This window comes from Tachysurus fulvidraco, chromosome 7 (assembly GCF_022655615.1).
Source record: "Tachysurus fulvidraco isolate hzauxx_2018 chromosome 7, HZAU_PFXX_2.0, whole genome shotgun sequence".
Taxonomy (NCBI): domain Eukaryota; kingdom Metazoa; phylum Chordata; class Actinopteri; order Siluriformes; family Bagridae; genus Tachysurus; species Tachysurus fulvidraco.
The window spans coordinates 16,374,487-16,397,054 of NC_062524.1; the positions used below are offsets into that span (position 1 = coordinate 16,374,487).

The following is a 22,568-nucleotide window of genomic DNA, read 5'->3' on the forward strand; positions in this document are numbered from 1 at the left end:
TTTTTTTCATTGACGACTTTATCATTTGATCGTTATGCATCTGTGCTGTCTAAATGAATAACGAACATTTTATTCACTTTAGCTTTTTAACACAGCTTGTAAGTAAATGGTATTATTAAATATGTATTAAAGCCCTGTTTGGACAGGATTAGTTTGATCGATAAAATGAGTCACGCAGTATATCCTGTCTGAAATGACATTTCAATAAACATCCAATTACATACTGTAGAATATATTGATTATATAAAGAAGAAATCGTAAACAGGACAATAACGTAAAAAATGTGACGCTTTCAGTCTAAATTTTAGTCTTGAACAACTGGTCTGAACTGAACATGCATTTGAAACACAGCCTTTTATAGCAGAAATAAATTACAGCTCTCTACCGAAGAATAATATTTAAAGCATATCCCATGATAGACATAAAATATAAAGCTCTATATTCATGCTATTTAATGATTTGATATCATCTTAATAGTTTTATTGACATTACACCTTAACAATGCTTTGTGTTTATGAACACAGGTTCAGCCAGAACAAAGCTGTTGAGGTGTTCATCTGTACCCCTGCCATAGCAGGATTGCAAACTGTTCTGCTTTATGGTGGGATGAGTAGGTAGAGGGGGTTGGTATGGTGGGGTGGGTAGGTTAGGGATGATTGGTTAGGTAGGGTGGATTGGTATAGAGGGTTAGGTAGTTTAGTGTTTGATGAGCATGTGGGTGGGACGGTTATGTTAGAGTTTGGTGGATATGGTAGATGGGATGGGAAAACTAGGGATTGATGGGTAGGTAGGTGGGATGGGTAGTTAGTGTCGGGTAGGTTGGGTAGGTACAGTGGGATGTGCTAGTAAATAAGATTAGATCGGTAGATAAAAGGAAAAAGAAAGGAAGGAAGAAGGCCTATAGCACAGGAAAGTACTATGGGTGGTACGTTTACTAGCAGATTTCAAACAACTTCAAACTTTCTTTCATTGTTTGAGTGTGAGTGTGTGTGTGTGTGTGTGTGTGTGTGTGTGTGTGTGTGTGTGTGTGTGTGTGTGTGTGTGTGTGTGTGTGTGTGTGTGTGTGTGTAAGAGTGTGAGGTACTACAAGACCACATACTGTACCATGTGCTGGGCCTCAATTTCCTATTTATTTCCTCTCATCACTAAAGCATGTTACATAAACATGAAGTCAAGACCTGCAACGTCACACTGAACCGTTTAACACTCTAACACTAAAACAATGAACACAGCAATGGCAGCATCTTCTCGTGTGTTTCTTTGTCAGTTCATAAGACTGATGCAACACTTTCCGTCGCTGTCTGCATCTTTCTCTCTGTCTTACACACACCCCTCTGCTGTAACCCGGAGAAAGACAGGAAGTAGAATGGGAAGACGGTTGTATTGTTTGTTCTACTTGTGTTCGACACGTGTCTGCGAGGGCAAGAGGAAGAACACATGAAGAACATTTAACGATCCACGTTCCATACGTGTGTGTGCGTATGTGTGTTGGGTTGAGCTGTCCATCACCACGTTGTGTCCATGTCGAACGCTACTATCGCCAAACTCACCGTACTCGTCTTCCTCGCTTTCATTGTGTGCCTACCAGAGTTCCTACCATCAGAAGGTGAGATATGTGTGCGTGTGTATGTGTGTGTGTGTTTGTGTGTGTGTGTGTTAAAATAATCCTTTGACTGTAGTTTTCTTTTTTCTTCCCAAAACTGTCATTTTATTAGCTATAACAATATATTAAAATGATTTACTTACTAAAGGAAATACATATTTATAGGCAACAGTACATTGAAATGTTTTAGTGAAACACAACAGGAACCACATGCTGTAGCACTTTCTTGGATGTGACCATAACAACAATTACAGAGTATAATGATTACTTAAAGGAATAAGAGAAAACTCATCAGACGTAATCGTACAGAACTGGAAAATCATTAGGTAATGAACATTTCCATTACAGGAAGACGTTTTATTCCTTTAGATCTTCTCTGGAATGCATTTTGTAATGCAAATCTTACTCTCAGAGTCTTGTTGTTACACACAATGTTCTCCTTTTAAAAAGGTCACATCCCATTTCTCAACACCGTAAAAACGTAACTCGCTTCGTGCAGGTCTTTTGCCCAGGATTACAAAACACGTCTGACACGAATTTTGAAACGACGCATCCATCCTGATTTGATTCAGGTATTGTTTGTGTGAGTGCAATGTTCTCCCATCCTGACTCGGCTTCTGTGTTTTTTTTTTTTTTTTTATCGAAGACTTTATCATTCGATCTCTATGCATCTGTGCTGTCTAAATGAATAACGAACAAACGCATGATGTCATTTGTCATTTTATTCACTTTAGCTTTTTAACACAGCTTGTAAGTAAATGGTATTATTAAATACGTATTAAAGCCCTGTTTGGACAGGATTAGTTTGATCGATAAAACGAGTCACGCAGTATATCCTGTCTGAAATGACATTACAATAAACATCCCATTACATCCTGTAGAATATATTGATTATATAAAGAAGAAATCTTAAACAGGATGTAAGTTACATAACGTAACAAATGTGAAGCTTTCAGTCTAAATTTTAGTCTTTGTACTCAGAAGAAAGTGCCTTGGCGTCTGTCCTGACACAGCTCAATATAAATTGCTTGTGGGGATTTTAAAAGTAGGCAACAGCAAAGTTCCATTTATTCATTTGGCCAGAGCCTTTTATCCAAGGTGACTTTTACAAGTGAGCCAGAATCCAATCCAAACCCAAAAGTGGCCCTCTGGCAGTTGTGGGATTTAAATTCACAGCCTTCCTGAGACAAGGACAGCATCTTGATAGCTGAGCTGCTGCAGATAAAAATGTAGACCCGGGACATAAGATGAACAAAAAACATCTGCTTGTCAGTTTAAGAAGACAAATGATTGCTTGTTTGTTTGTTTGTTTTTAGCTTTACGATATATTATTTAATATATCATTATAATTTATATTCCATCAAAATCTGATATTATTCATTATATTCATCATTATTTCTTTATTCAAAAAAGAAAAAACAAATGCAGAGATTTTACACATCAAGCTATAACAATGTTAATATTGGTCTATTATTAACCCTTGCAAACTAAATAACTAACCCTCAAACTAGCATTACAGTAAAGAGGTTAATCCTTAAACTAGCATTTAGTAAACTAGCTAACATTCAAACTAGCTAACATTCAAACTAGCATTATGGTGCAGACTAAAAGAAAAACTAGTAACTCTCTCTCTCTCTCTCGCTCTCTCTCTATCTCTCTCACTGTCTCTCTGTCTCTCTTTCACTCTCTCTCTCAAAGTGTTACAGATCCAGTTTCTTTGTGCACCTTTTGACCCTTGTGACCATAACAGTGGGCGTGACCAATATGATGGACAAACTTATGAGATATATGACAATGCAGGCATCACTCGGCCCCAATGTGAGGCACAAAACGCAACCAATCAGGACGAAGAAGTAAAGCAGTGGTTTGTGTGTGAGACTCGTGCTGACCTGCAGAGTCTCCATGACAACACCTCAGTCTCAGGTGAGTTGAAGTGATAAATATGGGGTATATCAGTTTAACAGGGCAATACCTGGAGAATAAAGATGTGATCAGTTGATGCAGATTGTGTGTGGATTTGCTTTTTTCCAGAAAAGTCTATGGAGGTGATTGTTACACTACAGATCACAGCTCCTCCTCTTCTGCAGAACGTGACTGTAAACGGACATTTTAACCTCAGCGGACTTTACGTTGAAACACAACACAACACTGTTCTATTTGGCTGTTGCGTCCGGAACAAGAGCAGACGGCAAAACCGAGAGGAGACGCCACAATCCAGCTCATCAGCACCAGGCATCTTCTCAGCTGGACCTTATGATGAAAAAAATGAAACACACACGCATCCACCAAACAAAACCCATTGCATTGCTCACTTCAAGGACATCCAGAGGATGTTTTCCACAACAGGTAAAATTCAAGACATGCTTTCTCATACTCTAGATCTTTAAAAGCTTCAGCATACCTTATGCACAGATGACGATCATCTACGTTCCACAAACAATATGACTCGTGTTACAGCTTTAGCAGCACCACCTGCAGTACTGGAGGACATGTAAATTACGAATAACAAAACCATGGATGGGGGGGCACGGTGGCTTAGTGGTTAGCACGTTTGCCTCACACATCCAGGGTTGGGGGTTCGATTCCCGCCTCCACCTTGTGTGTGTGGAGTTTGCATTTTCTCCCCGTCCCGTGGGTTTCCTCCGGGTATTCCAGTTTCCTCCCCCGGTCCAAAGACATGCATGGTAGGTTGATTGGCATCTCTGGAAAATTGTCCGTAGTGTATAATTGCGTGAGTGAATGAGAGCGTGTGTGTGCAATGCGATGGGTTGGCACTCCGTCCATGGTGTATCCTGCCTTGATGCACGATGACGGCTGAGATAGGCACAGGCTCCCCGTGACCCGAGAAGTTCGGATAAGCGGAAGAAAATGAATGAATGAATGAATGAATGAATGAATGAAAACCATGGACATCAGGCAAGCTTGTTAGATTTTTAATAGACTTCATCTTCACGTGAAGTATGTTGAGATCGTAACCCAAACATTGTCCATTTAATGGATCTCTGGATTTAAACCTAAAACTTGTTTATATTTATGTACCATACATCACCTGTTTTTAAATGTGTTTGTCAATCTAGAACGAGTGGTTTATTGGTTTATATGGAATTATCATTATAGCATCATCATTCAAACAGGGTCACGGTCACTGGGAGGTTTACAGTAGATGTGTACAGTAGATGTGTACTGTACGTCCCTGTTGATGCTGCTGGTCTTAAGTTCTGTTTGTTTTTTCTGGTATTGCACAACTAACCTACTGTATTCTCGCAGTAGCCGTGAGGCAGCATGACATGCCAACATTTGCTACGTCATTACTTGTTAATCACTAAACTCGCTATTATAGTTAAAGCTTCACTTGATTCCCTTGATAAATCACTGTGGGCTCTGAGCCCTGTTCTATATTTATAGATATCCTAGCTTATCTGAGTTTTTGTCCACTCACTTCAGGACAACAAAACCTGCATTTTTTAGACTGCAGGGAAGCTGGAGCTGGACTCTTTTAAAGAATATGGCTACCGGCAAGTGCAAGTTATTCCCACACGAGTCCAAGTCATGGACAGTGTGAATGATTCGCAGTTGTCTCACTCAGGAGCCGTGAAGTTTTCCCAAATGTGGCTTTCCTTTCACTTGCAAAAGAACAGAAGACCAATAGATGGCTTGGGCACATCAAATCATTTGAGGGTTTGTTTGGTGCCCTGAAACGGATGGATGCCCCACCCTGTGTTTATTCCAACCTTGTACCCAGTGTTCCTGGAATCTGCAATCAAGGTGAATGGATGTTACTCCCTTTAAATATACACTGAGACAGAGTGAGAAAGAGAGAGAAGCTAGATGGCTTGTACAATCTGACCGTTGGCCTTTCTTTTTGCCCATTTTTTCAGCACTGAATCATGGCTCCATTGACTTCATGCTGAGTTTGAGAAAATTCCAGTATCTAGACTCCCTCAAGACAACCGCCCACATATTCAATATCAATTTACTTCTTTCTGTCTTCTCTCACTCCCTCCATCCCTATCCTCATCACTCCTTGAGTCTAAAGGTTAGCCAAGGCCATATTTCATCCTGTCTATCGATTCTGGCACGGACAATGACAGCAGCACTCCATATTTCACCTCTGCTGCTGATAAATTTATTGCCTCGATACGTCCTCAAATCTGCTGAGAGTCGGCCTGCTGCAAAGCCGAGTCATTTCGGGGAGAGAAAGTTAGCGTGGGTATGGAAAAATAAGAGAAGAGCGTGAAAGCAATGAGGGTTCATTCGGATTGCACGCAGAATGAACGTGGAGGACAGTTTTCTGTATCATATACTACATATTCTCTTACAAAAGGTTACATGATTCACAGATTTTTTAGTTTTTTATTTTTATGTTGACTTCCATCTTTTTTTTTCAGTGATTCGATCATTATACATTATTCATATTATAACATTTTGGGCATGTGTTAGCTTTAAATGTTAGATTTTAAAATAGGATTTTATTTATTACAATTATTTATTTATTTATTATTAAATAAAACTTATTTTCGGATTTAAATGTATCTAGTACATCTTTTTATCTTCCTATGTAGTTTTCCACACATGATTCGTTTATTGTCACACGTTCATGGAACTTTGTGTGTTAATTTTCAAGCAATTTTCTAAATTATTCATTTATTTTTCTTCTTAAAAGTAATTTTCTAAATTATTCACTTATCTTATTTTTCTTTTATGTTCACATGAAATTTCCACACGATTTTTACATTTTCATGTTTTCACTTGTGACTTTTTTTATTTATTTATTTTTTTTTAAGTGGAATATGCAATGTCAGGGCACAAGGGGTTAAGGCACACCTTTACACCTTTAACGATGATCACATGTATGAGATTTGTATGAGATTTTTTGGTAAGGCTGCTCTTGATCTTTTACCTCCGTGTTCCCAGTGAAGCATTGGAGTGTCAGTACCATTGTATGGTTTTCTCTGATGCTGATGGTGGTCGTATTGATCCTCCTGGGAGTCAGGGATCATTTCTTTAAGCACCGATACTGCTTCAAAAGTAAGTCTATTAACCCAAAACATGAAACTAAACATGAGTCTACTAGTTCCGTCACTCGGCTTGTTGCTGTGAGAGGATACGAACCCCATCTAACCTCTCTACATTTCCAGAAAAAGATAAACCTGTTCGACCTCCTGCCAAACAGCAGAAGACCTTTTCCAAACGCAGGGTTAAATGTGAGTGATTTCTTTACTTCCATGCACATTGGTGAACCATTTGAGCAGATCTGGGATCAGTACCCATAATTATTGCTGGACTGGTACCGTCAAGGTCTGTAAATTGTTTGTACGTGTAAATCCACATTTTAGTCTTTAAGGTGAAATTATGGGGGGCATGGTGGCTTAGTAGTTAGCACATCTGCCCCCGCCTTGTGTGTGTGGAGTTTGCATGTTCTCCCCGTGCCTCGGGGGTTTCCTCCAGGTACTCCAGTTTCCTCCCCCAGTCCAAAGACATGCATGATAGGTTGATTGGCATCTCTGGAAAAATTGTCCGTAGTGTGTGAGTGAATGAGAGTGTTTGTGTGTGCCCTGCGATGGGTTGGCACTTTGTCCAGGGTGTATCCTGCCTTAATGCCCAAAGATGCCTGAGATGTACTATAAATATTGTTAAACATTTGTATTATATTATATTCACATTACTGGGTCAGAAATGCACTATAAAAGTATACATGTTAGTGGTACCTTTGATGGTACCCCAGAGACAAGGAAAGGTACAATGTGATCCCTTTGTTTCTGAGTGTACCATGTTCAACAACAGCACTATGCTTCTCTCATTTTGTTCTTATTTAGCTTTGGGTGATTTGCCTGATGATGTATCAGTGTTGAGCGTAGAAGGTAAGTGTGTATTTGGGTTTGTGTCTGGAGGAATATGTTTTGTTGAGTGACCAGTGATTTAAGAAACAGTTGCTTTTCAAAAAACACTCTTACTTTAAGGGAAAACTGTAACACACACCATATAGAAACATTCCCAGAAAATATGTTTGACCAGGAGCTGCTTTATGGACATTTTTTAGACAAAAAACAAAGAAGGCCGATCCTTTCTTCTGTCCCCTCTGGACATTTACGGCTCTCAGAGATAAATGAAAAGACTTATAAATGAATAAATACACAGAACTTTCATGATCACTTCAAAGGAATACACACAAGTTTCAATCTTCTCGATAAGATGAGTTCTAGAGAACAAAGGTTTTCTTGGGACAGTGAGCATGAACATTGTGTTTCTATCAAAACTGACAGCCTTTAAAATGTCTCCGTCTCACATCTACGTGCAGATATAGAACTATTCCTGGAGAAGACACCATCAGATTACTCAAGAGGTAAGAAAAAGGCATTAGTTTTCTGATGTAATCTCTTACCCTTTATAAACTCTCACTGGGACTAATTCATCCTGGCTTTGAAGTTTTGAACATTTTTTAGACTCTTTCCTTTGATATTTGGGATCTATAGATCTTAGCCATTAATGACTTCTTAATCAACTTTCTATTAAAAACAAATTATCAGAACAAATTTATCCCTATACCTAGTCTAGAAGTGGTTTTAATACTTTAAATCAATTAAAATTAAAAATTTTAAATCTTAATCATGGCTTCAAAATGTAAAATCTTAATCTGGGTCTTAACCACAGAGACCTGGTTTCATTACTCAGAGCCTTGGTCTTTATTAGTCAAAGTCTTGACGTAGGTCTCATTATTCAGGACCTTGGACTTTATTAGTCAAAGTCTTGATGTAGGTCTCATTATTCAGGACCTTGGTCTGGGTTTGTAAGCACCTTGGTCTGGTTTAGTCGAACTAACCCAGACCAAGGCCCCGACTATCCCAGACCAAGGCCCCGTCTAACCCTGGGTTAGTCGGGGCCTTGGTCTGGGTTAGTCGGGGCCTTGGTCTGGGTTAGACAGGGCCTTGGTCAAGGTTAGTCGGGGCCTTGGTCTAGGTTAGTCTTGGCCTTGGTCTGGGTTAGTCGGGGCCTTGGTCTGGGTTAGTCGGGGCCTTGGTCTGGGTTAGTCGGGGCCTTGGTCTGGGTCACTCGGGGGCCTTGGTCTGGGTCAGTCGGGGCCTTGGTCTGGGTCAGACGGGGCCTTGGTCAGGGTTAGTCGGGCCTTGGTCTGGGTTAGTCGGGGCCTGGTCTGGGTTAGTCGGGGCCTTGGTCTGGGTTAGTTGTGGCCTTGGTCTGGGTCAGTCGGGGCCTTGGTCTGGGTTAGACAGGGCCTTGGTCTGGGATAGTCGGGGCCTTGGTCTAGGTTAGTCTTGGCCTTGGTCTGGGTTAGTCGGGGCCTTGGTCTGGGTTAGTCGGGGCCTTGGTCTGGGTCACTCGGGGGCCTTGGTCTGGGTCAGTCGGGGCCTTGGTCTGGGTCAGTCGGGGCCTTAGTCTGGGTTAGTCGGGCCTTGGTATGGGTTAGACGGGGCCTTGGTCAGGGTTAGTCGGGCCTTGGTCTGGGTTAGTCGGGGCCTGGTCTGGGTTAGTCGGGGCCTTGGTCTGGGTTAGTTGTGGCCTTGGTCTGGGTCAGTCGGGGCCTTGGTCTGGGTTAGACAGGGCCTTGGTCTGGGATAGTCGGGGCCTTGGTCTGGGTTAGTCGGGGCCTTGGTCTGGGTTAGTCGGGGCCTTGGTCTGGGTTAGTCGGGGCCTTGGTCTGGGTTAGTCGGGGCCTTGGTCTGGGTTAGTCGGGGCCTTGATCTGGGTTAGTCAAGAGTTCACTGTTCACAGAGCTTTGGTTAAAACCAGACTAAAGTATTCTTACTTACAGGTCATGTAACTCATCAGACAAGATCGTCTTTGGCCTCCACAAAAGGGTTTCTTTACATCTCTCGAGAATTGTACAAGAGAGGTGAGAGCTGTGGAAAAGGTTGTGTGAGCTGTTAATCAACAACACTTTAAAACTTGTAGCAGTTTGTATGTTTATGAGTCAGCATTTTATGTTTGTTGAAAAATACTTTATTTACCAACTTACTAGAAAACTTGAATGTATTTCTTCTAAATTTCTGTTTCATCTATTCACCTATTTAACCAGGCCTGTCTCCAATTCCTGAGCTATCTATGACAGGTACGAACAAATACAAATACATCATTCCCTATTTCCGGTACTTTCCTTTCTAAATTTTCTCCATTTGTTGTTATTGCATGTGTTCTATATCTCAGATGTTTCACTGGGAGAAAATGAGGATGGACATGAGGAAGAATCAAGGTCCAGTGGCGTAAGAACAGAAGAAGGTTAGTAATGCTTTTTAAATACAAATAACAAAAATACATAAAATCTGGTAAATGGTTCTTTTAAGATTGGTCACAGATTTCAATCCCAATCGTTCCTTTATATTCAAGCAAGCAAATTTACAGAACAATACATTTATTTGGATGTGAATAAAATACGATTAGAATAAAATATGATTTAAAAAAAATTATAATAAGGCCATCCTTAAAAATATTTTGGTTTGCAGTAACAGTAAAAAAAAAAAAAGGTCGGTAGGTATATAGGTCTATATATTTTTTTTCAAGTTTCAATGTAAAAAAAAAGTACAATTTTGGTGATGGTGATTACGTACGTATGACTTTAAACAAATTAGCATATCGTGTCGTCAGTGACTTTGTCTTCAACCTGTGCCTTCGGGCGCATTATTGCAAACCTTATTTTGATGCTGGGCACAGTCTTTCCAGAACTTCGTGCCAAGTTAAAGCGGTGTCGAGCTGTTTTAATGAAATTTTTAGATGTATTATGGTGCCCTAACCCGTATGACTTTGAACGGCAACCGCGAATATTTTGTTTACTGCAGCCGCAGCCATCATTACCAAGCACGAACCGTTGACTCTGACAGTGAATGATATGGTATAAAAACACTGTCAATAATAATCGTACGTAATTCAAAGCATTTGTGTGTAAATTTTAATTTTGCGGAGTTGGATCCCAAAATTTACGGCCACGACAGTTTACAGATACGAGATTTTGTGTGTTTGTTCAAATACAACTCCAAAATGTACGACTATGACAGTTTACACACACAACGCTTGTTTTCACACCTCTTTTTCACACACGAAAAAGGTCTGTGAAATAACTGTCAAAAACATCACGTTCACAGGCATTACTATCTGAGGGAAAATGAATCGATTCCACGAAATGCGCATGTGCCCCGCCCTCTTTTAAACCACTGGTGAAATGGCGGATCAGCAGCCAACTGCTCACTCATCGTCAGTGTTGTATAAAGTATTAGAAAGCAATACTTGAGTAAAAGTACAAGTATCATACTAGACAAAGACTTTGGTAGAAGTGAAAGTCACCTTTTAAAATACTACTCAAGTAAAAGTCTTAAAGTATCTGATATTTACTGTACTTAAGTATCAAAAGTCATTTTCTGATATTCAATGTACTTAAGTATTTGAAGTAAAAGTAAAATTTCAGTGATTTTCGGTAGGTATAAGATCAGGGACGGTTCTAGGGTTTCATCTTTAGGAGTTTTAGCCCTCAGTGAGAATTTAAAACAAGAAGAGTTTTATATTATATATTATATGACTACATAGTAAGCCAAAAGTTATGGTATTATTAAATGGCAAAAGTGGACACCAAAATTTTATGCATGATGTAATGATGCCAGTCTTGAATCAAATCAGTTCATGTGTGTGTGCATTCTCTACAAACAGTGTGTCCAATGCAGTCATTAATAAACAAATATTCACAAAGACCAGATCAATAAATGTTATTTTTATTTAGTATTGTATGGATTGTTTGCATTAATATTTTGTTTGTGCTACAACTCTGGTAATAAGAATAGTGAAATTTCACTGCTTTTGGTTGCTGTATTTGCAGCTTTCCGATTAACGTTATACATTAACGCCTTCAGCTCTGACTGCGCGTGCACACTGCGCGTACCTGTGCTTCTCCGTACAGCGTGCAATGCAATCTAGGAGTAGTGATTCACCAAACCTCTCTTATTGCAGTCACACACATTTCTTCTGATTCTATTTTGTAGTAACGAAGATGCTTAGTGGAAATATAACGGAGTAAAAGTATACATTTTATCTAGGAAATGTAGTGGAGTAAAAGTGAAAGTTGACATAAATATAAATAGCTAAGTAAAGTACAGATACATGACATTTCTACTTAAGTACAGTAACGAAGTGCTTTTACTCCGTTACATTACAACACTGCTCATCGTCTCAGGTAAGTTGGTTTTTTCCTTCCAAATTCGGACACGTTTAAGGGTTAGTTATCACTAATATCAGAGAGGAGTAATAATACAGAGATAGGTTAACTATAGTAAGTAAGATTAGCTCTCAGAGTAAGGTTACATTAGGTGCTTAAAGAATTCAGCTGTTTAGGAGGTCATCACTGCAGTCTGTAGCGTGATGAGATAGGCCTACATAAAAGAATTAGCAATTTTAAGTGTTAACTTACTAACAGCTGTGTATATGCACTGGAATACACAGGTCATACAATATGTGTTCACTGCTTAAGTGTTAAAGTCATATTTTATTGTTTATCAGGTTCCATTAGGTGACATTTTGCACTCAGCCCTGATTCTGGTGTCGATGTTGACCAACACCTTAAGTGTTGGACAACAGAAAATAGCGAACCAGTCCAATATCAGTGGACAGTCAGCACAAGTAAGAAGGTCCAAGTCAAATGGGCAGTCAGTGCAGCAGGAAATGGCTAGGTGTGTGTGTGTGTGTGTGTGTGTCTTTTATGTAGGCCTATCTCATCACGCTACAGACTGCAGTGATGACCTCCTAAACAGCTGTATTCTTTAAGCACCTAATGTAACCTTACTCTGAGAGCTAATCTTACTTACTATAGTTAACCTATATCTGTAATATTACTCCTCTCTGTTATTAGTGATAACTAACCCTTAAACATGTCCGAATTTGGAAGGAAAAAACCCGAGACAATGAGTGAGCGCTTGGCTGCTGATCCGCCATTTCGGCGCCAGTGGTTTAAAAGAGGGCGGGGCACATGCGCATTTCGTGGAATCGATTCATCTTCCCTCGGATAGTAATGCCTGTGAACGTGATGACGTATTTTTTGACAGTTGTTTCGCAGACCGTTTTCGTGTGTGAAAAAGAGGTGTTGTGAAAACAAGCGTTGTGTCTGTAAACTGTCATAGTCGTACATTTTGGAGTTGTATTTGAACAAACACACAAAATCTCGTATCTGTAAACTGTCGTGGCCGTAAATTTTGGGATCCAACTCCGCAAAATTATAATTTACACACAAATGCTTTGAATTACGTACGATTATTATTGACAGTGTTTTTATTCCATAGAATGAGAGTATGAGACGAAGCGAACGCACAGGCCATAGTGTGACATCCGGTAACCAATAGTGTAAACAAAGATGACGTCACAGGTTTTTATTTGAAAGAAAGAACATAGCCTTTGTTTGTTTGTATGTAGGTCAATTTATATATTTACAATACTTATTAAAATATAATTAATATTATTTTATTGCTTTTGTATTAGTTGTTTGAAGAGTAAAAAAAAGCTCGGTCTTTACAAGTCAGTCGGATTTAAAGCAAAAAGAAAAAAGAATTTGAGTCGGTCCTAAATTGACAGGGTCGGTCGGATTACGGCAAACAAGAATATTTTTAAGGATGGCCTAAGTAAAAATATTATACATACTGGGGAAAAATTAAAGGAAAAATAACAGAATAAACATGTCTAAGCATGGTATGGAGTTTCTGTGAAACTTGGTATAGGATCATTTTCCTTTAATTTGTCACCTGTGGAACAAATCAGACTGGATAGATGAATGTAAACGTACATTTGAGTACATATAAGTAGTTTTATAGATTTATGTACTTAATTATTTAATTAACTGCTCAAGATATCTAAAATATTCTTAAAACATGTAGAACTCAGAACCAATCACTGACTTTTATATATATTTTAAAGCAAGACATGTGAGTGTGTTTTGTCTTGCAGAGAGTACGGTGTGTCTGGATGTCCCCCTTACACCAGAAAACACACACTCGGAGAACTTCAGTGAGTCACCTGAGCGAATTACTTCAGATTTCATTTTAAAATAGCAGGAATATTAATTAATGACCCACTATTACTTCCTTTCTAGCTTTCCTACATCATCGTAGCCATCCTTCCTTGGAAAGCTGCCATTAGTCAGGAGAAATTAATGTTCAGCATTTTAATCGTGGTGCTATTTTTTCTAGCACAGCTGCATTAATGTCCCATCATGGCTTAGCCACAGAGAACTCATTAGGTGATGATGTTTTTGTTTTTAGGTCAGTGCAACTCTATAATTTGAAATATATATATATATTTTATTACTCCTGAACAGCACCAAATAATCAGTGAGACAAGAAAAACAACAAAAACATCGCTGTCTTCACTTCTACAGACTCGTTAAAAACAACACCTGAGAAAAATAATATCGCAAATAAGAATTACATCCAAGTAATTAAAGTTTAATGTGCATATTGTGTTAGAAATATATTTGTTTGTCTTTGTTTATCTGCCCAGGGAATGTACAGGGATATTAGCTAGTGGCTAACTGGTGTACATCATCCCTGACAAACAAACTACAAGAATAGATTAACACTGAACACAATGCTAGCTAAAGCTACAACACATCGAGCTACAAATCATCTAAAAACAGAAGTTTGGTTAAAGAGAACCTAAACAGTAATAAACTCACCTCACCAGATGAAAACGCATCCTGTTAATGAGTTAATGACAGCAAAAGAGTTGCTAACTAGCAAAATGTTAGCTAATTGGTTTGCTAATGAGCTACTGTGCTGAGTGCTTAGCATCTGGCTCTTTAACTAGCAAAACAATGACTGCTGGAATGATTAATGGAATCATTCTTTTCAGTCAAACGACCATTGTTTGTTAAATTTATAAATAAAATAGATTGAATTGAATAAACACATTTATTTTTAAATGGTGTAATATATTTAATTATAATATAATTTTTCCATATTATTTGGGTTAAAATATTGTTATTTATTTATATTTTCTTTAATAAAAATGCCATTTTTATGCTACAAAACAACATTCATGTTTCATCTTTTATACAAATTATTTCCACTTGTTCAGTCTGGAGAAGTAACTTAATTCATGCCATTGTATTGTACACACTCAATGTCAACTTTATTAGGAACAACTGTACGTTCATGCAGTTATAAAAGCAGCCAATCGTGTGACAGCAGCATCAAATCATGCAGATGCAGGTCAAGAGCTTCAGATAACGTTCACATCAAACATCAGAATGAGGAAAAAACCGTGATCTTTGTTCATTTAACCTTGGCATGTAGGTTGGTAACAGAAGGGCTGGTTTGAGTATTTAAGAAACTGCTGATCTGCTATTTACACACAATGTCAGTCTCTAAAGTTTACACAGAATGATGCAAAATAAAATAAAATCAATTGTGTGAGAAGAGGCTGAATTTAAGACCCTCGTTTACAGGTGTTCCTAGTAAAGTGAACAGTGAGTACATTTAAAAAATGAAAGAAAACAGGACTCCTGTTTAATGGCTGGTCGTTTTGTTTTTATTAATATTGACTATGTGAATCATTGTCAGTAAGGCAACAGCAATTTTTTATAGAATTGAATATAGAATTTCATCTGTATAATAGTGCACAATGTCTAAATAGTATTTTTAGCAGATAAGATGTTCTGAAAAATAAATCGTTATCTGAGGTACAGAGCGCTGTAATATAATTTACTCACAGGTAAATGGCACAGATCAAAATTAAATATTTGGTCATGAATGGAAATCAGTACAAGTCAAAAATATGTACAACGTTGCTTTGCTGGTTAGTTTTAAAACATTACAAGCTAAAGTGAGCCTCGGTATGGAGATGCCATGGAAATGTTTAAGAATTACAGATCTTTGGTAATTAAATAAATTCAGTCATATTTTTATTTCTAAACGGCTGGTCTTTAGAGGTATATCCGGCTTTCTTTCACTCAAACTTACAAAGATCTGCATACTGTAACATTCTCTCTGTAGAGGAAAACTGAATGCTCCATCGTTACCTCCGGCTAAAACGAAGCCGTGACACTGGAGACACCTTCCAGAAATGTTAAAGCTTTCAAAAAATGTATTTTTTTTTTCAAAAAAGACATTTTCTTATTAGTCATCGGTTATGAAGAGCGTCCCCTGTATGAGCTGTTACTATAGCAACAACAGTGTACAAGAATGAGTGCGTTAAGTAACGTAAGCCTGTGTTTTGCAGCAGGAGTCTCGGGGGACTCGAGGCACAAACTGCAGAAGGGGTGGCATCACACTGCAGGGCGCAATTGCACACATATATACACACACACACACATTCACACAACATGGATAATTTAGAGATACCAATCAATGTACAATACGTGTTTGGACTGAGGGAGGAAACCAGAGAACGCTGAGGACATGTAGAACATGCAAACTCCACATGCACACATGGGGCAGAGAAAGGATTTGAACCATCAACTAACTACTAAGTGCCCCCTTCAAACCAACTACCATGTGACTGTCTCATTTTATTAAAAACATTTGCATTTGTTCCTCTGTATGGTGACGAACCTCATGGGACAAGATCCTGTTACTAGTATCTTGACCCTTTAGAAGGTTTTTTCTTATTGATTTGATCCTAAGCATCATCCTAAGCAGTATGAAGATGAGTTCACTGGAAGAAAAAGTGATACAAACACAGGCTTGCTGAACATTGCATGTTTGTTTGTGTAGACAACACACACTCACACACACACCTACACACACATGGGGTAAGCAGGTCAGTCTGTCAGAGCTGGTTCTGGTTCGGTTCTAGCTGGGGCTCTGTTGGTCTGGAGGTGGGAGATCTGCAGAACTGGCAGCAGAAGCTGGAATGCGTTGTGGATGTAGGTGGTGCTATTCGAGCCCTAAACACACACACATGCTCAAGGTTAATTGTCATTTATGAAAGGAGTCTCCAGTATCATTATATTATATTATATATAAGATATTAGCTTTCAGCAACAGTATCAACAATATCTTTAGCCACAGTAGTCTGAATCCAATGCCTCAACAGTGATGCAATATTTTTTCTTTTCTGAATCAAACCTAGCTACTGCATGTAGGCGAGCTTTAAAGGAGCGGTGTGTATTCTTGAGAAGTGTAAAAATATTGACACTAGCCTACTGACATGAACTCATCAGCTCTAGCCTTTTGAAATGCATTTTAAGGATCAATTTCTGGGCTGGAAAAATAATAAACAGTAGAAAGAATTGAACAAAGCAGTCAGGTAAGTATTTAAGACAATACAATTTCTGCAGGAATTACAGCTTGTGTGATATTTACTAACAGCACCGTTAAGACAAGATTAGGATGTACAACTGTTAAACTGTTGAAACAGATCTAATTGTGATGCCTAAAAACATTACAAATCTAAACGAGTAAACTATAAACGCTTCAGTTATTTAGATACAAGATGAAATATATTGAGGTCATTTTTAATCAAATAGCTCACAGGGTCACTGAATGAAACCATTGTTAGAAAATAAAAGTAAGATGTGGAATGAGACTGTAAAATGCTTTGATCAATTTATAGCACTTTATAAATGTCTCTATAATAAACCCTGGATTGCAACTCATGGAATTAATAAGAGGCTTAGACTCATGTTAAAAACTTTAATACAGTGCTGCCCCCTAGAGTTACCCACTGGGAATTTCAGCGTAATCATCAACATTACCTCAAGCGTCACGCTGTTCACCAGAGGATTCAGTTCTTCTGCTTTCCTCTGACTCTGAAAGAAATATAGACAGAGAGATTAAAAATGACCAATGAAGTGTGTGTGTGTGTGTGTGTGTGTGTGTGTGTGTGTCACACTCACCCCTACAGCCACAAGTGTATCTGTAAATCTGCGAGCCAGACAGCCGACCTCCTTACACATAGCACAGGTCAGCCTGACAAGCAAGAGCTCAAAGTTCACAAAGCATTCAATTCGATCAATAAAGTTTAGAAAATGTTACTGAGTTCCGACTAACACACAATGTTAAGAAATAAAACACACACACACACACACACACAGAGACACACACAGAGACACACACAGAGACACACACAGAGACACACACACCTGGAAAGTATCTTAGCCTGCTGGCTGGCTGGTTTCTCCACGTCTTGTCCGTGCAGGATGAGTTCAGCCACTTTATGGAGCTGCTCTATACTCCGAGCTGTTACCTCCGCAAGACTGCTTATAGACCACTGATACACACTCTGTAAAGAGAGAGCGAGAGAGAGAGAGAGAGAGAGAGAGAGAGAGAGAGAGAGAGAGATGATAGGAGACAGACAGAGAGACAGAGAGACAGACAGAAGGTCGGATGGAAGGAGAGACAGAAGAGAGAGAGTTTAGTTATATTTAATGTTTTTACTGGAACATTCGTGAAACAAATGAACTCCTACTAGAATAACAGTTGAACTGCAGTTATGTCTATTACTATAAAGACTGAAAACACACATGCACACACCTCAACATTGTCCATCTTGCTTTGCTCCATGTGTTTCCCCTGTTCTCCCGTCACCTCTTCTTGTTTTTCGGCTCCATCCTCCTTTCCTGCGGGAGGCGAATCAGAGTTCTCTGCCTTCACTTCCTCTGATTCGTCCTTGGTAACGGGGCTCGGTTTCTCAGTCTCTCTTATCCAGTCATAAGCCTTCATTCGGGCCTGCGAAAATAAACTGTCAAGTCAAGTCAAGTCACCTTTATTGTCACATCACCACAGCACATGTGCCATGGTGAGTGAAATTCTTGGGAGCGAGCTCCAGAAATTGCAGAACCATTCACATACAGTAGTTAAGAAACATAAATACAAAATTTACAAATAGGTTAATGTGTTTGTATGTATAAGTATATGTATGTATAAGTATAAATATAAATAATATATATAAGTATTATATACATGTAATATATATGTAACATGTAAGGTGCAATGGACCGTACAGATACAGAAATGTCCTGTGGTACTGATAGCTTATTGTCAGATAGATTGTTATTTTAAATTAAATGCAGTGTGTGTATAGTCCAGTGTGTATTGATGCAGTACGAATGCAGTGTGTGTGTGTGTGTGTGTGTAGTCCAGTGTTGAACTGTTGACGTTTGAGTGCAGCGTGTAGCATACCATAATGTGGAAGTATGCTGTATGCTGTGTTAGTTATGGCTGTTGATTAGTCTCATGGCCTGAGGGAAAAAGCTATCCCTCCGTCGACTAGTGCGGGATCTGATGCTCCGGAGACGTCTTCCTGAGGGGAGCAGAGAGAGCAGTCTGTGGGACGGGTGGCTGGAGTCATTAGTGATCCTCCGAGCTTTTCTTATATACCGCCTGTTGTAGATGTCCTGGAGGGAGGGAAGCTCACCTCCAACAATGTGGCTGGCAGTTCGCACGACCCTTTTCAGAGCTTTATGGTTGCCAGCGGTGCTGTTTCCAAACCAGGCGGTGATGCAGCCCATCAGGATGCTTTCTATAGTGCAGGTGTCAAATATTCTGAGGATGCTGGGGCTCATTCCAAACTTCCTCAGCCGTCTCAGGAAGAATAGCCGTTGGTATGCCTTCTTCAGCACTGCGTCAGTGTGTGTGGACCAGGTGAGATCCTCACTGATGTTAACACCCAGAAACTTAAAGCTGCTCACACGCTCCACAGGTGTCTTGTCGATGGTGATGGGTCTGTGTTCTCTGCTCTGTCTCCTGAAATCTACCACCAGCTCCTTGGTCTTGTCAATGTTTAGTGAGAGGTGGTTCTTCTGACACCATTTAGTCAGGGTGCTCACCTCTTCTCTGTAAGCTGTCTCATCGTTGTCGGTGATCAGGCCTATCACCGTTGTATCATCAGCGAATTTGACGATGACGTTGGAGCTGTGTGTGGCTGTACAGTCGTGTGTATACAGGGAATACAGGAGTGGGCTGAGGACACAGCCCTGAGGAGAACCGGTGTTGAGGATCAGCAGGGATGAAGTATTGCTGCCCATTCTCACCACCTGACTTCTGCCTGTCAGGAAGTCCAGAATCCAGTTGCACAGAGATCTGTTTAGTCCCAGAGTCTGGAGCTTCGCAACAAGTATGGCAGGCACTATTGTGTTCAATGCTGAGCTGTAGTCCACAAACAGCATTCTCATATAGTTGTTCTTATTTTCCAGGTGGGAGAGAGCAGTGTGAACAATGTATCATAAACTGTGTGTTTGCGTGTGTGTGTGTGTGTGTGTGTGTGTGTGTGTGTGTGTGTGTGTGTGTGTGTGTGTGTGTGTGTGTGTGTGCGTGTGTGTGTGTGTGTGAGAGAGAGAAGAGTCTATGTTATGAATATAAACTTGGCGTCTGTAAATAGTGTAGTATGAGTGTGTACCTTGTTCAGTTTGTCCGGCGTAGCAGCAACATGGAGTTCAAAGAGCAGCTCTGTGAGAACACTGACAAACTCCTCCCCATTTGCAGCTAACACACACACACACACACATCAAAGAATATGTAAGATCTGATTAAGCGATCATCTGGATATCTAGTTAAATAAGATCAGAAATGGGAACAGGATGTGCAAGATTATAAGAGAAATTTTAAAAATCATATCTTCATCATCATCATTTCATCATCACTTCATCATCACAATGATTTTGTACCTGCTGGAATCCAGCTGGAATTCACTTTAAACTTTAATTCTTGTTTAATTTTTACACATGGACTCCCTAACTAGCTAGCATACGAATGAGCTTGCAGAATTAAAGCAATATAAAAGGGTTTTTTCATCTAACAGATTTTGTCGATCACAATCTTCTCATCAGTTTTGATTCGTGATTGAATTTACGTCTCAGACGTGAATCTGGATCTGTTCGATCGGAGCTCAGGACTCACAGAGCGGGCTGAAAGAGCGAATTTGGGAATAAAGTTCACCGTTTCCCCCTGAACCCGCCTCCATCTTCTCCTCTTCTTCCTCTTCCTCTTCCTCTCTTGCCTCAAAGATCTCCTTAATCTCGATCAGCTCCTTCTTCAAAAGCTCCAACGTCTCGCCGTCAAGGGAGGAAAGAGCCTCCTGAACCTGAGGGGAAATTTAAACGGAGTGATGGCACCTTAACTTTAAAGGCAAAAAAGTCTGAAAGAGAAAGAACAGAAACAAGGAAAAGAAAACACAACAACCTTTCAGATGTTTTTGCTGTGTTTAGAGGATGCGAAAGCTAGCTAGCTAAGGCACAGATAAAAGCTCCTTTAGCTTAGCTACCGCAATGTTAGCTTCTTAGCTTAACCATAGCTTAAGCTAGTAAGACGTTTTTTGCTCAGCATCAACCTCTCAGGAAAATGAACACTAGAACATGAGCAATATTTCACACATAATTTGGGTAGATTTATTCCTTTAATCTAGCGATATTAGCCAGCTGACTACTTTGTGCTAGTAACAAGTACCATGAGCTCACTAGTCTTATTTAGCTGATATTTCAATTTCACTCTTTAGCATAAATCTGATGTAGGTGTTAAATAGGTATGTGTGTGTGTGTGTGTGTGTGTGTGTGTGTGTGTGTGTGTGTGTGTGTGTGTGTGTGTGTGTGTGTGTGTGTGTGTGTGTGTGTGTGTGTGTGTGTGTGTGTGTAAAAAACGCTCACCCTCCCCTCGCTCTCGTTGCTCAGGATCTCCAGAGCTTCCAGGTGAGACAGACCCTGATAATCATCAAACAGGATGCCGTAATGAGCTGTGGGTTCACACACCATCTGGTTGCTCAGTCTCTCGCGTGCCTTCTCTTTAGCTTCCTTCAGCATCTACAAAATACACATACATATTAATCAACACGTTGATTACAATTACATATGTCTCCCCCCACCCTCCCAGTACCCTTACCTGCGAGAGGGAGACGGTCCTCTGCATCAGGATTTTAGTTTTCTTAAAGCCCGGGTCGCTTTCCGCCAGCACTGTCATCGTCTTCCTGCCGATAAACTCCAGCGCATCAAGTCCTCCGGTCAGCACAGACTTCCCCTGAGAGACAGAAACCCTGAGAAGTGATCACTCGTGGCTAAATATTGCTTCCTGCCATACTGCTTTTATCAAAACTATTCAAGTCTAAAACTGTTACCTTTCACTTACAGAAGAAAAAAGGTCCATGGTGTCGAGTGAGACCTGATCCAGCATCTGATATCTAGGCAAAGCTAGGTGACGTCTGGAATATGTGGCTAGGTGGATATGTACGATTAATGTGTCTTGTTTTGTATAGCGCTGTGTGAGTTTGGTGTTTGGGTTTAGGGTCAGGCTTAAAGGTGGGGTCTACGATTTTTGAGAAATGCTTCAGAAATTGAGTCGGAACGACAAACAAAACAAAAATCAAAACTAAAGTGTGGCCAATGAGCAGAAAGGGGCGTGTCTTGTAAATATGTGTGGAGAGAGTGTTCAGTGCGCATGTGTGACATTAGCAGAAAGCGGTTTTAACATTGACATGGAGGATAAAAACAAAGAAAGAAAGCGGATAAAGTATTACGATAAGGCAAGAATTAGGACGTGTTAATATAGGATCAGCTTTCCAGCGCTGGAGAGAATTGAAGGAGTGGGAAGTTGGCCGCAAATTCACAGATTGGAGTTTCCCGAGTCTCTAAACTTAAAGCTGCTCACACGCTCCACAGGTGTCTTGTCGATGGTGATGGGTCTGTGTTCTCTGCTCTGTCTCCTGAAATCTACCACCAGCTCCTTGGTCCGAATAACTCGTCCGAATAACTCCTGAGCTAAAGGCTGTTACTACACAAATAACACCTCTTTTCTATCATAGTAATATAGAGAGGCAGCTACAACCGCGTTTTATGTAATAACAGTGTTTAGCTCAGGAGTTATTGACTTGGGAAACTCCAATCTGTAATGTTGGTTTTGCTTTGTTTCACAGAACTAATATATGGCGTCCTTTGCATGATTATACTTGTGTGTCATTTTTGCTTGTTTGTTTATCTGCAATCGTATTGTTCTTCCCTTCAGCTATGATAAAGACACATTTCTTCCCATTAGTTGCCTGGGTTACGTATGTATGTGTG

The 22,568-nt window shown here is 39.8% G+C and overlaps 2 protein-coding genes across 4 annotated transcripts in view; one reads left to right on the plus strand and one right to left on the minus strand.

Annotated features, from left to right (window-relative positions):
• The first annotated feature begins 1,290 nt into the window (after positions 1 to 1,290).
• On the plus strand, positions 1,291 to 14,504 carry si:dkey-192k22.2. Its single transcript, XM_027134962.2, has 12 exons — positions 1,291 to 1,606; positions 3,302 to 3,526; positions 3,635 to 3,949; positions 6,518 to 6,631; positions 6,742 to 6,807; positions 7,420 to 7,464; positions 7,902 to 7,946; positions 9,372 to 9,452; positions 9,636 to 9,668; positions 9,764 to 9,835; positions 13,532 to 13,591; positions 13,677 to 14,504. Exons 1-12 carry the CDS (start codon positions 1,522 to 1,524, stop codon positions 13,721 to 13,723), a joined length of 1,188 nt encoding a protein of 395 aa, XP_026990763.2. The 5' UTR covers positions 1,291 to 1,521; the 3' UTR covers positions 13,724 to 14,504.
• Positions 14,505 to 15,089: 585 nt separating this feature from the next.
• Positions 15,090 to 22,568, minus strand: part of fam114a1 (family with sequence similarity 114 member A1) — an 11,894-nt gene continuing 4,415 nt past the window's right edge. For 2 of the 3 annotated variants that reach the window (XM_027134955.2, XM_027134957.2), the window contains 9 exons: positions 21,397 to 21,531; positions 21,165 to 21,317; positions 20,422 to 20,605; positions 19,922 to 20,007; positions 18,058 to 18,252; positions 17,667 to 17,806; positions 17,421 to 17,493; positions 17,280 to 17,333; positions 15,090 to 16,469 (listed from right to left, as the gene is read on the minus strand). In XM_027134955.2, coding sequence (XP_026990756.2) covers positions 16,344 to 16,469; positions 17,280 to 17,333; positions 17,421 to 17,493; positions 17,667 to 17,806; positions 18,058 to 18,252; positions 19,922 to 20,007; positions 20,422 to 20,605; positions 21,165 to 21,317; positions 21,397 to 21,531 — 1,146 coding nt within the window. In that variant the 3' untranslated portion in view covers positions 15,090 to 16,343. The remainder of the gene's footprint in view (positions 16,470 to 17,279; positions 17,334 to 17,420; positions 17,494 to 17,666; positions 17,807 to 18,057; positions 18,253 to 19,921; positions 20,008 to 20,421; positions 20,606 to 21,164; positions 21,318 to 21,396; positions 21,532 to 22,568) is intronic. The other variant, XM_027134956.2, reaches the window with a different exon arrangement.

What these genes read in the sequence shown, in the direction of transcription:
- si:dkey-192k22.2 (XM_027134962.2), top strand. Translation starts at nt 1,522, where the DNA reads ATGTCGAACGCTACTATCGCCAAACTCACCGTACTCGTCTTCCTCGCT. An exon ending in AGAGTTCCTACCATCAGAAG is followed by an intron (nt 1,607 to 3,301) that starts GTGAGATATGTG and finishes TCTCTCTCAAAG; the next exon opens with TGTTACAGATCCAGTTTCTT. An exon ending in GAGGATGTTTTCCACAACAG is followed by an intron (nt 3,950 to 6,517) that starts GTAAAATTCAAG and finishes CCGTGTTCCCAG; the next exon opens with TGAAGCATTGGAGTGTCAGT.